General features: G+C 47.3%; 1 protein-coding gene across 3 annotated transcripts in view; it reads right to left on the bottom strand.

The window, feature by feature from the left end:
- The window catches only part of PCNX2 (pecanex 2), a 301990-nt gene that overhangs the window by 14266 nt on the left and 272589 nt on the right, over nt 1-15135 (bottom strand). For all 3 annotated transcript variants that reach the window (XM_043925987.1, XM_043925989.1, XM_043925988.1), the window contains 4 exons: nt 6281-6425; nt 5355-5585; nt 4035-4309; nt 3076-3263 (listed from right to left, as the gene is read on the bottom strand). In XM_043925987.1, coding sequence (XP_043781922.1) covers nt 3076-3263; nt 4035-4309; nt 5355-5585; nt 6281-6425 — 839 coding nt within the window. The remainder of the gene's footprint in view (nt 1-3075; nt 3264-4034; nt 4310-5354; nt 5586-6280; nt 6426-15135) is intronic.

Here is a 15135-nt window from a genome sequence, read left to right as displayed (position 1 = left end):
AACATCTACCTACCTAGCCATCTTGTTCTTGTTCAGTCTCAGTTGTGTCCAACTGTTTGAGACCCCATGGACTGCAGCATGCCAGGCTGCCCTGTCCTTCACTCTCTCCCAGAGTTTGCTCAAATTCATGTCCATTGAATTGATGATGTCATTCAACCATCTCATCCTCTGCCCTCCCCTTCTCCTCCTGCCTTCAGTCTTTCCCAGCAGCAGGGTCTTTTCCAATGAGTCGGCTCTTCACATCAGGTTGGTCAAAGTATTAGAGCTTCAGCCTCATCATCAGTCCTTCCAATGAATATTCAGGACTGATTTCCTTTAGGATGGACTGTTTGGATCTCCTTGCTGTCCAAGGGACTCTCAAGAGTCTTCTCCAACACCACAGTTCAAAAGCATTAATTCTTTGTCGCTCAGCCCCTTTTATGGTCCAACTCTCACATCCATACATGACCAATGGAAAAACCATAGCTTTCACTAGATGGACCTCTGTCAGCAAAGTGATATCTCTGCTTTTTAATACACTGTCCAGGTTGGTCATAACTTTTCTTTCAATGAGCAAATGTCTTTTAATTTCATGGCTGCAGTCACCATCTGCAGTGATTTTGGAGCCCAAGAAAATAAAAGCACTTACTGTTTCCATTGTTTCCCCATCTATTTGCCATGAAGTGATGGGACCAGATGCCATGATCTTAGTTTTCTGAATGTTGAGTTTTAAGCCAACTTTTTCACTCTCCTCTTTCCCCTTCATCAAGAGGCTCTTTAGTTATTCTTCGCTTTCTGCCATAAGGGTGGTATCATCTGCATATCTGAGGTTATTGATATTTCTCCTGGCAATCTTGATTCCAGCTTGTGCTTCATCCAGCCTGGCATTTCACATGATGTACTCTGCATATAAGTTAAATAAGCAGGGGGACAATATACAGCCTTGATGTACTCCTTTCCTGATTTGGAACCAGTCTGTTGTTCCATGTTCAGTTCTAACTATTGCTTCTTGACCTGCCTACAGATTTCTCAGGAGGCAGGTTGGGTGGTCTGGTATTCCTATCTCTTTCAGAATTTTCCAATTTGTTGTGATCCACACAGTCAAAGGCTTTGTTGTAGTCAATAAAGCAGAAGTAGATGTTTTTCAGGAACTCTCTTGCTTTTTCAATGATCCAGCAGATGTTGGCAATTTGATCTCTGGTTTCTCTGCCTTTTCTAAATCCAGCTTGAACACCTGGAAGTTCACGGTTCATGTACGGTTGAAGCCTGGCTTGGAGAATTTTGAGCATTACTTTACTAGTGTGAGAGATGAGTGCAATTGTGCGGTAGTTTGAGCATTCTGTGGCATTGCCTTTCTTTGGGGTTGGAATGAAAACTGACTTTCCAGTCCTGTGGGCACTGCTGAGTTTTCCAAATTTGCTGGCATATTGGGTGCAGCACTTTCGCAGCATCATCTTTTAGGATTTGAAATAGCTCAACCTACCTATGTATCTTTATATTATCTATTTGTCTTTCTATTATCTATTATCTCTCTATCAACCAACTGGGGCTTCCCTGGTGGCTCAGATGGTAAAGGATCTGCCTGCAATGTGAGAGACCCAGGGTTCAATCCCTGAGCGGAGAAGATCCCCTCAAAAGCTTTCATGTGCCACCTATGAACTTAATAAGATTAAATTTCTTTTAAAATACTCTGCTATTCATACTTTACAGGAGATATGGGTTTCCCAGGTGGCACAGTGGTAAGGAATCTGTCTGCAGACACAGGAGATGAGGGTTTGATCTCTGGGTAGGGAAGATCCCCTGGAGCAGGAAATGGCTACCACTCCAGTATTATTTCCTGGAAAATTCCATGGACAGAGGAGCCTGGTAGGCTAGAGTCCATTTGGTTGCAAAGAGTCAGACATAAATGAACACTCACACACACACATCAATCAATTAGCGATCTATATATCTATTATCTATCAATTTTCTATCCATCTATCACCTATTATATATATAACCTCAATCTCCCTATATACCTATAATCTGTCTTTCTATCTTCTACTGATATCTGTCCATCCATTATCTATCTTTCTGTCTCCCTATCTATCTGTCATCCATCTGTCTTTCTTTAATCTTATCTATCTTCTTGCCCATCTTTACACACATCCTCAGTATTTCAGTTAAATCCCCAGCCTTGCTCTGGGCACTTCTAGGAGGCAGGCACTGCTCCTCACTTACTCCCTTGATGCAGAGCTGACAGGGGAACACGCACAAAGAGGCACTTAATGAATGCTTCTTGATGGTAAAAGTAATGAGGCCAAAAGCTGAAACCACTGACAGGTTTTGAAGGTCAAAGCCAAGGGACAGTGCGCCGGTGGGAGCCAGGCCAATCATCTGTCTCTCCCAGTCTAATTGGGCATGTCCTCTGTGAGCCCTGAGGGTCGCCTTTTCTAACCCAGCCTTCTCCTCCAAGTACAGAGGGATTTTGGAACCTCATCCATCTGACTGAGCCTAATTAGGTGGGCCTTAGTTTAAACATGATTTTAAGCTTTCCACTCAGCCCAAACTTAGACCAAATCACTTCCACCCCCATTGGCTGGCACCCTTTTCCCCTCTTTCCTTATGCTCTGAAATGTCAGGTGTGAGGGGAGGAAGTGGACAGCTGCAGTGACCAGGCAGTGGAGGGCAGGAGCCTGGCTGCCTCATCACGGGACTTGGAGGAGGTGGGTCAGTTCACAGAAGGAGGGAGGCGCCTTCAGGGATCAAGAGCTACAACACAGCCTAACACTGAGACACATGAGCCAGTGGTCTCTGAAGGAGTGAGAGATGGGGTGGACGGGACTCACCACTGGACCGATGGACAGACAGATGACTGGCTGAGGGAATGGACAGACAGATGGATAAAGGATAAAAGCTGAATCTAACACACAGAATAGAGTTTTTTTCTGAGTAGAACTTATATGAGTCAGTATACTTGGGGGCATCTTTTGGCCCAGTACTGGTTTGTCCTGTGTGAACGGTCTCTCAGGGGTTAGAATGACAACATAGCCCACGGTGTTGGCCAGTGAGACGTGAGGAGCCTCGGCGGTAACACGAGGCCCCCACTGCACTCACCTGGCCTCCGCGTCCCTTCCCGGGGTGACCAGTGGCGGCTCCCATCCTTTCTGGGCTGTTCCGCGCTGCTCTCCCTGCTCTCACCACTGGGGGCACTGTTGCCGCCTGCGGGCGGAGCGCCCCCTGCATCCACGTCCTCCGTGTTGCCCGCGCCCGGCTGGCCCGCTGCGTCGCAGTCCTTCCGCACTCTGAGAGGAAGAAACGCTTCAAGGATTCTCACCCAAACATGTGTAATTCCCCTAGACGCCCCATCACATCTGTGTCCAAAGCAGGATGGCAGACCACACTGTACTGGCGAGAAGCGATGGAGATGCAGATGGGATGCAGATGGAGGGAGGGGTTTCCGTTCCCCAAACCTCAGTGACTGATAAATGAATACACCCTACCCAGATGAAGAAGCCCCTCAGGGACTGATAAATGAATACACCCTGCCTGGATGAAGAAGCCGCGCGCGCTCCACCATCTATAGGGACCCTCAGCTTTGAGGTCCGACAAAGAGCCCTGTTAGATTCAGGCAAAACAACTTAGAATTTGTTCCCACTAACGAGGAACGCTGTTACCACCGGGTGAGAAAACTTATTCGATGAGAGATGAGGGCTGGGGGTGGGATGGGGCAAGGAGGCTGGTTCAAGCCTGGTTCTTGGCAACAGATGTGTGACAAAGACCCGTAACCTCAGCAACTTTGCAAGGACTCAAACCCAAGTCTCAGCCCGTGGATGGAAGGGGGAGGGAGACAGACTCTCATCTGATGACGTTTCCCATTGAGTCATCATCTGAAACGGCTTATTGAATCAAAGGGTGTGCTGGAGGACATTTGGGCACGGCAATTTTCACCACAGGAAGATCCCTGTGATAGGGACAGGGATCCCTGGTAGGGACAGTGAGATCCCTACCAGAAGCCTTGGAGCTCGCAGCCCCGCCCCATCCGGGTAAATAATGCCTTTGCCGTGAAGACCCACCTCAACCACTTGGTTCGGAGCCACGCCCTGATGCTGTCCAAGGTGACCGGTCCACCCCAGACGTTCTTCAGCTGCCTGTGGGTCCCCAGGTAGGATGTGGTGAGTGGGGAGACATACATGGGGTACCCCAGGGGCTGGTCACAGGAGGAATTGATCAGGTTCCGAAGGACCTGCTTGTTGTTCTGAATACTGCCGCGCTCGGGGTTGCGGTTGCGGAGGAAGATGAGTTCTTGCTGCTGCCCCGCCCAAAGGCCGCGGACGCATTCTCTGTTTACCTGCAGCGCGGGGAAGACACGGGGAGGAAAGTGGATGGTGGGGGCGGTGAGAGAGCGGGGCTACAGCCTGTTGGGTCTGAGTACCTGTGACCACCATGCTTTGGCCTAAAGCTTTCTTAGTGATGTCGGAACGGCAGCAAGGTGGATATGATGCCATTTTCATGGGGCCATGGAGATCAAATAAAAAGGAAAGAAGGCTTTGTTTCAGCCTGGTGATTTGAATCTGTATGAAGAAGAGAAGCTCTGGGAAGGAAGTTATCAGGTCCAGGAACAGGTTATGAGAGGGAGGTTTGGAATCTTAGAGAATTAGAAAGTCTTTAAGAACAAGCTAGATCCTGACCCCACGCCTGTCTAGCCTAGCAGGACTTTTTGCCAAAGTCATCACCTGTACAACAGCTCTTTGAGTGGGAAAGGGCCCTGGCAGGGATGCACTGCCTGTCCGGGGCCACCCACCCTGCATGCTGGCCAGCGCTGCCCGCTCCCCCTATCCCTGGGGACTGTGGCTTTGGACAGAGGATGCTGGCCCAGGGGCAGGGGTGTCTGTGCCAATCCATGCTACTGTGTTGGGAAAAAAAGTTCATTCAGGGTAGCTTCTTTGTTGCTTAATGGTAAAGAATTCACCTGCCAGTGTAGGAGACTCAGGTTTGCTCTCTGGTCTGAGAAGATCCCACATATGGAGGAGCAACTAAGCCCATGCCCCACAACTACTGAGCCTATGCTCTAGAGCCCGGGAACAGCAACTCCTGAACCCATGCACTGCAACTGATGAAGCCTGCGAGCCCTAGAGCCCGTCCTCCGCAGAAAGGGAAGCCACCCCAATGAGAAGCCCTTGCATACCGCAACTAGAGAAAGCCCATATTGTAGCCAAGACCCAGCACAGCCAAAAATTAAATCAATATATATAATAAATTATTTTAAACAAAAAAAGTTCATTCAGGTTTTTCCTGAATGAAAACCCAAATGAACTTGTTGACCAGCCATATATTTCTTCTCATGTTCCCCCAGGAGGGAGGCTGGTGGCAGCCGGGAGGGATGGCTCCCGTACCTTGATCACCTTGAAGCTCAGGAAGCTTCTGTGGAGCATGAGCACCTTGTACTCATCCGTACCCTCGTCTACCACGTGCCTCAGGGTCAGCAGCTCCTCCTTGTTGGCCAGCACGGCGCCCCTCCAGGCTGGGTCACCCTCATGGCAGATGACCACTTTCTTCTCAAAGGACTGGATGGCCTCGTAGAGGACTGCTGGGTCTTCATACTCGTCAGGGCAAGTGAACTGGTCCTGGGGAAAGAATTCGTCTGTGGGTCGGGAGGACCACAGAGCTGGTCCTGGCTTGCTGTGCACGCGGCAATGAGGCCAATGCCTGGTGCAAGGTCAAGTCCACCTCCACATCGCTCAGCCCCCCGAGTGGATGGAAGGCACCTCAGCATTGCAGTGGCCTCGGGGCCCAGAGAGCTGGTGGCGTAGGAGCCTGGGACTTTTCACCACAATGTGGTGATGTCATTTTCTCTGGCCAGGTCCCCTCTTCCATGCTAGTGGGCGATCTTGATGGCATATCACCATGGGTGCCATCAAAACTAGGCAATGCCTCAATGCTTAGTTGCTGGGCTTCCTGGATGGTGCTAGTGGTAAAGAACCTGACTGCCAGTGCAGGAGACACAAGAGATGTGGGTTTGATCCCTGGGTTAGGAAGATCCTCTGGAGGAGGAAATGGCAACCCACTCCAGTGTTCTTACCTGGAGAATTCCATGAACAGAGGAGCCTGGAGGGCTACGGTCCATGGGGCCACAGAGTTGAGGGGACTCGACTGAGCACACACCACACACACACACACACACACACACACGCACTTAGTTACTAAGTCAGAAGCCCACTTGTCAGAATTATGCTGAGCAAGGGGACCGTATTTTTGAAAGGTCATTTTTTCCCCCGAATGTTTCAGGCTTATACTTAAAAAAAACAAAAAGAATGCTTACCTGATGCAGCTTCAGAGACATCCTGAGAGCTGGGACGACAACTTTGTGCAGCAGGTCGACGTCCGCAAACACCCACTCATCTCGGGCTGTTATCCTGAAGTCACCTTTGAAGAGGGCATGGAGGCCGTACAGGAAAGAATCCAGGCTGCGAAACAAAGTTTGTTTGTTCACATGGCGCAAAGGTATTCAGGCCCCTGTCACCCTGAACTGGCCCGAGTCTCCCCTATGACACCACAAGGACTTTACTGTCTTTAGGCTGATCTGGCGGGGGTCCCACTGAACACCTGACCTGTGGCCCGTGTTCAGACCGTTGTGACAAATGCTGTAGTGATCATCATCAAGAATAGCTGGTGACATACTGGATCCCGGAGTGTGGGGCTGGAGGTCTTGGGCAGAGCTGGCCTGCCACATCCACAGGCAGAGTGAGTGGAGACGCAGGCCATCTGGTCCAGGAGCCCTGGAAAGGCTCCACTTCTCAGGAGGGAGGCAGGGAGGCCTGGGGAAGAGTCCAGGCCCTTCTGCTTGTCCTCTCTGTGTTTCCGGATGGCACTTTTGGACTATGTGACTCATAATGAAAATTGGATTCTCTCACCATATGGAGAGAGAAAACGACACCAAGTGAAATCTCAAATTGGCCGTTTAGATTCTCAGAGTACACCAGTCTCCCAATCCCACCCCTTTTGTTAATGACTAGTGGATGAGGCACAATTTGTTGTTGTTGTTCAGTCGCTAAGTTGTGTCCAACTCTTTGCGACCTCATGGACTGCAGCACACCAGGCTCCCCTGTCCTTCGCTATCACCTGGAGTTTGTTCAAACTCATGTCCATTGAGTTGGTGATACTATCTAACCATCTCATTCTCTGCTGCCCCCATGATAGAGGGGGTTAAAATGAATGACCAGAGGACTTCTCAGATTGTCCAGGTTTTTATGTTTCTGGGCTTTTCTGCTTTGCCTCCATTTCCTGCATGTAACTGAGTACTGCCTGGGTGGAGAGCAGAGAGGCACCCAAGGGACACCTTTCACGGTCTGGGCTCATTACCTTTTGGATCAACACACGGTTCAGGAAAGTGATTCATCCTATATTATGTGGAGGGAAAGAAGTGTTCTTAATTCTTTCCCTCTAGGTCCATTAATACACTTGGCAGCCGCCTCTAATGAGTCTGGCTTCTAACATCCCTGGTGGGACTGGGCGACTACACAAGAAACAGCATCCCTGATAGGATTGAACTGGGACAAAACGATCCAGGAAATGTGTGTGGAAGAGACTCTCTGAGGATGGAGCTGAGGAGGATTTAAACGAGCTGGCTCACCCAGCAAGACTTTGGATTCAACACAGAACATTAGGCCCACATGCCAGAGAAATAGTTCTGCTGACTGCTATTGGAGCACGTGATTGCAAAATGCACCACAATCGTTAACTTCCTTCGAGAACTCCATTGAGAGGGATGCTGAAGCTCAAGGTCAGAGATGACTGTGGGAAATGGGTCTAGGCAGGTGGGGTGGGTGCCAGGGTCTTGAGGAGCCCAGAGCCTTCCAGGAAGAGTTTCAGGAGGCAGCCGTCCTGAACAGGCTGCCCTCACACAGAACAAAGACTTCCTGGGGCTGCCTGCAGTCCTGGGAGGGGATGGGTGGACGGCAGGGCAAGGATGCAACAGGATAGGGCAAGGGAGGGGAGCTTTAAAACAGTGCAAACTGCTGTCATTGAAAACGATCCAAAATGCCTCTGTCATCAGATAGCAGGAAGTACTAAAAAGAGGGCTAAAAGTAGGTGGGGTTTCTTCTAGAAAGGATTAGAAGCATGCCAGGCTGCTAGCACACAGGTTTAGAGAAACCACTCCTCTAGATGAAGGGCTGAGGACAGTGGCAGAGGGAGATGAAGGGACCTGCTGAGATGCCCAGGTAGATGGAAGAGAAGAGCCAGGCATTCAGCCCATCCTTTGACGGCGTATGGAAGGCAAGCATAGACCTGATTCCCCAGTCTAGAAAACGCCCTTCCACGGGACCTTGATAAGTGATTGGAGCCCATCTCAGGCCCCTAATGACAGAATGATAGATGCTTTACTGATCATTTCTATTTTCAGAGGAAAATGACACATTGTGAGACTTACTGCTATTACATTGAAACAAGTCTCAATGCACACACCTATCTATGAAATAGAGACAGAATCATGGGGAGAGAGAACAGACTTGTGGTTGCCAAGGGGGAGGGGGCTGGGGGAAGGAAGGACTGGAATTTGGGATTAGCAGATGCAAACTAACATATATATATATAGAATGGAGAAGCATCAGGGTCTTATTGTATAGCACAAGGAACTGTATTCATTATCTTGTGATAAACTATAATGGAAAAGAATATTAAAAAAGAATGTTTAGATGTATAATTGAATGTACATATACACTTTTCTGTACAGCAGAAGTGAATACATTGTAAGTGAGCCATATGTCAATGAAAATTTTTTTAAAAAATGAGTCTCCATGCAGAAAACAAAGCTGAATTAGAATTTCACTAGAATGAGGGTACTTCCCTTAGATTGCGGGGCATTACTCCTAGTACCTCAAAGATACAGGCATCCTAAATATAAGGTATTTCATTATCTGCCTTTTATCTTCAGGAGACTGAAGAGGAAGAAGGCAGAGATGTGATGAGCTGGGAAGCTCTGAGGAGAGGAGAGGTCTCCAGGTGGCCCCCACACATTTCTGACTTGCAGCATCACCAGGCTTTGTTCTGTTAAGACTCTACTGAGAGATGACAGGCTCCCACCCCCAGGCCAACAGCTGGAGCAGGGAAACAGGGTTACATCTGAGTTATTCAAGGTTGGCCTTCATGGGGACTAGAACAGCCAACACTTGGCCCCTTAGTGCTATCTTTATTCATTGAAGTTTTTTGCACAAATGTGGTGCCATGTAAGCCTAGGCTCATCTCAGTGCCGCGGCCCAGTTCTCTATATGTGGGTGTGTGTCTCTAACACATGACTACACTTGGGCCAGGTTTCTTCTGGAGCCTGCCCTGCCCCATCCCCACACAAATGGACAGGGTTGCCCCTGCACTGAGGATTGTCTGGTGACACTCTCTGTGACCAGCCTTCTGCACCTCTTCTGCAATGTTAACCCACAGTCCATGCAGTTAGGACTTGCATAATATCTCACCTTTGTAAGCGTGTGTACACGTGTGTGTGTTCCTGTCCGTGTGTGGCTGCATATTTGTGTGTATATATGTGCATGTGTGTGTATGTGCATGTACATGAGTGCACATTTGTATATGTGTGTGCTTGAGATGAGCACACATTTATGTGTAATGTGCATGTGTGTGTGTGTGTGCATGTACAAGGGTGCATGTTTGTATGTGTGCATGTGTGTTGGAAAGGACGATTCAGCTTCTGCTCAGAGTCACTTCACACCCCCAGCAGATACCAACAACCACCAAGCTGAGTCTCTGTGACACTCTGCTTGTACTTATTCCTGTTCTTTCTGGTTCCTGACCCTGTTCCCTATTCTATGATGACATAACCATTGGTGGTGAGTACAGATAAGAGGTTGCAGCCATCAGCACTTAAGCACAGATGTACACAACCTTTCTGGAAACAGTCATTTTCTGGCCTGAAGCTCTGGCTGTTGCTTGAAGCCCTGGCAGAAACTCTAGCTCCATGAGGATTATGCTTTAACGGGTCCTGCCCATTTCAGCATCTTCACCCATCACCTTTCACAGAGCAGTGACAACTTGAGAATGGCCAGCTGAAGCGAAGGCTGTTTTCACTCCTGTTTCACTGTTTTACGGCATCTTTCTTTATCCACAGAGGAGTCCCCAGGGCTCGAGTCTAGCCAGATGTTGCCTATGACCCTATCCAGCTCAGCCCAGTTCTCACCTGCACCCTTTCTCACTGGCTGTCAGTCCATGGAAACTGGCCCCCAGGAAACGTTTGACAATATCCAGAAACATTCTGGATGTCACAGCTGTAGGGCAGTGCTCCTGGCACCCAGTGGGTAGAGGCCAGGCAGGAACGCCCAGGACAGTCCCCCACAACAAAGAACCACACAACCTAAAATGTGAATAATGCTGCTGCTGAGAAACCTTGCCCATTATGATTAAAGATACAGATTTTAAGTTCTAGACACTAGTTCATTATCTTGGATCCAGTGTTAGTGACTCTTGGGATTCAGGAGGAAACAACTCTAATGCTGGGATAGTTTCTGCAGGACTCCCAGTGGACTCTCCAGAAGGATTGATATGTTCAAGTTAATGTCCAAACAGGCTCGTATACTGTATGTTGCAGATGGGCATCGTGAAGAGCCTTCAGCTGCAGGGCACTGTTGTACATGGAGCCCTCAGAGAACATATGTGAACAGCTGTGATTTGCAGGCTGGGTTTCGCATGCTTACTAATTAGTAATGGAGATTCTTAGAGAGTGTGTGCTTGGTTATCTAAGTCAGTATCCTGGCTCAGAGAGTGTCTCCACTGTGGGGGAGGCAGCATGCTTCATACATGATTCATTCCTTTGTGGGATCCCACAACCATGCACTGGTTGCACGGTTGATCCCATCACTCCTGACCAGTAAAGGAGCTGGAAGTACAAAGAGTAATGCATGCAAGAGGGGATGGTCCTTGGTATCAGTATCCTACTGTTGATAAGCTCTTATTGATCATTGTCCAAAAGCAACTCCTTACAACTAATCTTTGAGTTCTTTAAATACAAGATATATTTTCTTCAGGCGAAAATTACTAAGTGTATTTTTTCTGTGGGATGAATAAAAGATCCTCTTCATTGATCTATTTCTCAGAATTCGTTCAGATTAAGGCTTTTTTTTGTATTTGATTTCAATTTTCTCAGTTTTATTGAGGTGTAATCGACACAATTTTTAAGTATTTAAGAGGCCAAAAATATTAATATAAAAACAAAATCTTATATCCCACTTGAAAGAAAATAAATAAAATGTACATCATGATGATTTGATAAACACTGTGAAAGGCAGATTAAGGCTTTTGGTTTGAGGATTTCAGCTTCCTTTTTTTTTTTTTTAAAGAATGTTTAAATATAATTTTCAAAAACGGGAGAAATAAGAATTTGTGAACTCTTAAAGGTGTGGTTTTGAAAGATTAATGTTTTATGGGTGGAAGTTAGAGTAGTCTTATTATGTTAAGTATCAGGAAATATAGTAGTTTGTGTACATGAGAGTATTGTAGATATCTATATTATTCAAGGGCATCTGAGAATTTTAAGTTACACAAATATTGAAACCACTATATAAAATATTAACACTTCATAAATAATCTTTCAGTGAACATATTGTTTTTTAAAAAGCACCAGCTCTGAGCAACCAGAAGTGAGACAGAAAGGATACCTTACATCTGTCTGGTGGTTTGTGCATTACTGAGTGCTTTCCATTCCATCAGCTCAGCTCATTCCCATGGTTGCCTGTACAAGATATAGTATTAAAACCCTCTCATTTAAGAGGAAACAGGCCAGAAAGGAGTTTAGAAAGAGGATGAGACAGGTGGGAACAGACATTTAGCATCTCATGCGACACTGAAGGGCTTTCCAGGTGGCTCTAGTAGTAAAGAACCCGCCTGCCAATGCAGGAGACCTAAGAGATGTGGGTTTGATCCCTGGATTCGGAAGATCCCCTGGAGGAGGGCATGGTAATCCACTTCAGTATTCTTGTCTGGAGAATCCCATGGACAGAGGAGCCTGGTGGGCTACAGTCCACAGGTTCACAAGAGTCAGACACGACTGAAGTGACTTAGCACGCACATGACACTGAAGGAGCATACCTCCCTCCTGCCACCCACCTCTCCAGGAAACAGAGTCTGTTTCATAAAAAAAAAAAAACTATTACTAAATGCAAAAAAAAAAAAAAATGTGTAACTGGACTCATCTTCTTAAAGACCAGCTCAGAGGTTGTATTAGAATGGACTGATCTCTTCAAAGGCTTCAGTTGACCCCACAGTAAAAATACCACGAATGTGTAAGTCTTGAACTACCCCCACCTCACCCTCCTGAGGTCGGTGACCAGCTATTTTCCAAGGTTTAAATTGGTGTATGGTTTCCCTGGTGGCTCAGATGGTAAAGAACCTGCTTGCAATGTGGGAGACCTTGGTTCAATCCCTGGATCAGGAAGATCCCCTGAAGAAGGGAGTGGCAACCCACTCCAGTATTCTTGCCTGGGAAATACCTGGGACAGAGGAGCCTGGTGGGCTACAGTCCATGGGGTCACAAAAGAGTCAGACATGACCTAGCAACTCAACACCAACAACAGCACCTACCTCATCCTCTTTCATGCCCTGAGAGAGAATAAAATATGTCAACTCATGTCAAGCACTTAGCACTGTTCCCAGAACCTATGGAGCACATCATCAATGTTCACTATGATCATTATTCTCATTTTCACTGAACTGGAATGTCCAGGCAATATAGGCATCAGATATAAACAAAGGATGCTTATCTTATAAAATCTCAAATAATCTTGGAGAGCAATCACATGATGAAAGAATCTCAGGGATGTGGTTTCAACTAAGTGCCAGCTATATTGAGAAATAATAACTCCCAAGTGAGAAGTAGTTAAAAGGCAAGATTTGATGAAAGGCTTTTTAAAAATATGTTTGGCTTCATAACGTTTTAGTACTTCTGGGCCTCTATATCAATGGGATCAACTGTTATTATCTGGTGAAAGATGCTTCTGGAGGCCACTGGACCGGGAGCAGGCTGGCTGTGGAAAAAATGACCTCCTGGCAACTGCTCAGAATAAAAATAGATTTCCAGAACTGGCTCCCAGTGATACTAAGCTGGTGTGTGTGAGATGGGGTCTGGGGTCTATATTCTGACCAAGATCCCCAAATGATTCTGGGGCATAGGGAGGTCTGAGACTCAGGGAACCAGAACCTGGATGCTTCCTCAAGACATCCAGAAGTTTCAGAGAAGCGATAGAGTGGGAGCTTGGCACAGGACCTGTGCCCCAGACTGGGGTAAGAGAAGGCTTTCCCACACAGAGGATTCTTAATGGCTCTTTTCTTTGTATTTTCTATTTCTTTGCTGAAGTTCTCACTATATTCTTCCATTCTTTTCCTGATTTCAGTGAGCATGTTTATGACTGTTACTTTAAACTCTTATTTGCTGCATTGATTATCTCTGTTTCATTTAATTCATTTCCTGGGGTTTTGTCTTCTTTCACTTGGAAGATATTCCTTTGTCTAATTTTTGCCTATTGGGTTTTTTTTTGAGGGGGGGTTAAATGATTTTTTTTTTAATTTGAGTATAATTAATTTACAATGTTAGTTTCAAGTGTACAGAAGAATGATTCAACTATGTGTGTGTGTGTGTGTGTGTGTGTGTGTGCGTGCGCTCAGTCATATCCAACTCTTTGCAGCTCCATGGACTGTAGCCCACCAGGCTCCTCTGTCAAGCAAGAATACTGGAGTGGGTTGCCACTTGTAGCTCCTCGGGATCTTCCCAGCTCAGGGATCAAACCCCCGTCTCTTGTGTCTCCTGCATTGGCAGGCAGGTTCTTTACCACTGCACCACCTGGGAAGCCCATAGATGTGTGTGTGCATATATATTCTCTTTCAGATTCTTTTCCATTATATTCAACTCTCTCTGCTTGTTTCTATGTATTAGGTATATCAGCTAGTCTTTTGACCTTGAAAATGTGACATTATGCAGCAGGTGTCCAGTGAGCCCAATGGCACAGCTCCCTCAGGTCACCAGAGCAGAGTACCCTGTGGGCTGAATGCACCTCCTGTTGTGGTTGGTTCATGATTGCTATGGGTGTCTCATGGGTGGTGCTTGGCCCCAGGTTGGCTGTTTTGAGGCCTGGTTGTTACTTCTCTGCACATAGTGATGTACAGGGCAAGACTCCTGGGATGGGAGCTGCTTTGAGGAGGCTGTTGGCAGGTTTGGCAAGGCTGGTCTTCAGAGGACTCCAGGACAGGGTGCGTGGTGTTAGCTAAGTAGCAGAGAATGACAGAAATGACACTAACCAGCACCTGGTGAGCAATGTGGAAGGAGAGGGGGAAAAAAGGCACGTGCCAACACTTCTGTCCCCTGAGAAAGTCCCACCAGATCCCTTCCACTCAGCATATGTCCTAAACTTAATCAGTGAATCTTCTTGTATGATCCAGGTGTTCTCCAAGCTGCTGTCTCTGTGCTGGGACTCAGAGCAGAGTGAGTGTGTGCACAAGCATGAAAAAGAGGTGACTCTTGGTTTCCCACAACTCTCGGGCTCTCCTGAATGTAAAATCTTGATGCTGATTTTTGAGTTTCCAACTTGGAGGAGGTCGCCATTAACCCCACCATAGAGCCACCAGAACTTACACAGGACTGAGGAAACAGACTCTTGGAGGGCACAAACAAAACCTGTGCACACCAGGACCCAGGAGCAGTGACCCCACAAGAGACTGACCTAGACTTGCCCGTGAGTGTCCAGGAGTGTCTGGCAGAGGCGTGGGTCAGCGGTGGTCTGCTGCAAGGTTGGGGGCACTGAGTGTAGCAATGCGTGCAGGGGACCTTTTGAAGGAGGTCGCCATTATCTTCATCACCTCCTCCATAGTTTGGTCCCAGGTCAATAACAGGGAGGGAACACAGCCCCATCCATCAACAGAAAATTTGACTAAAGATTTACTGAGCATGGCTCTGCCCATTAGAACAAGACCCAGTTTCCCCCTCAGTTAGTCTCTCCCATCAGGAAGCTTCCAAAAACCTCTTATCCTTCTCCATCAGAGGGCAGACAGACTGAAAACCACAAGCACAGAAAACTAACCAATCTGATTACATGGACCACAGCCTTGTCTGACTCAGTGAAACTATGAGCCATGCCATGTAGGGCCACCCAAGATGGATGGGTCATGGTGGAGACTTCTGACAAA

Source organism: Cervus elaphus, chromosome 15 (assembly GCF_910594005.1).
Source record: "Cervus elaphus chromosome 15, mCerEla1.1, whole genome shotgun sequence".
NCBI lineage: Eukaryota > Metazoa > Chordata > Mammalia > Artiodactyla > Cervidae > Cervus > Cervus elaphus.
Note: the sequence above shows the minus strand (reverse complement) of the source record. Positions and strands in the feature narration are given on the sequence as shown.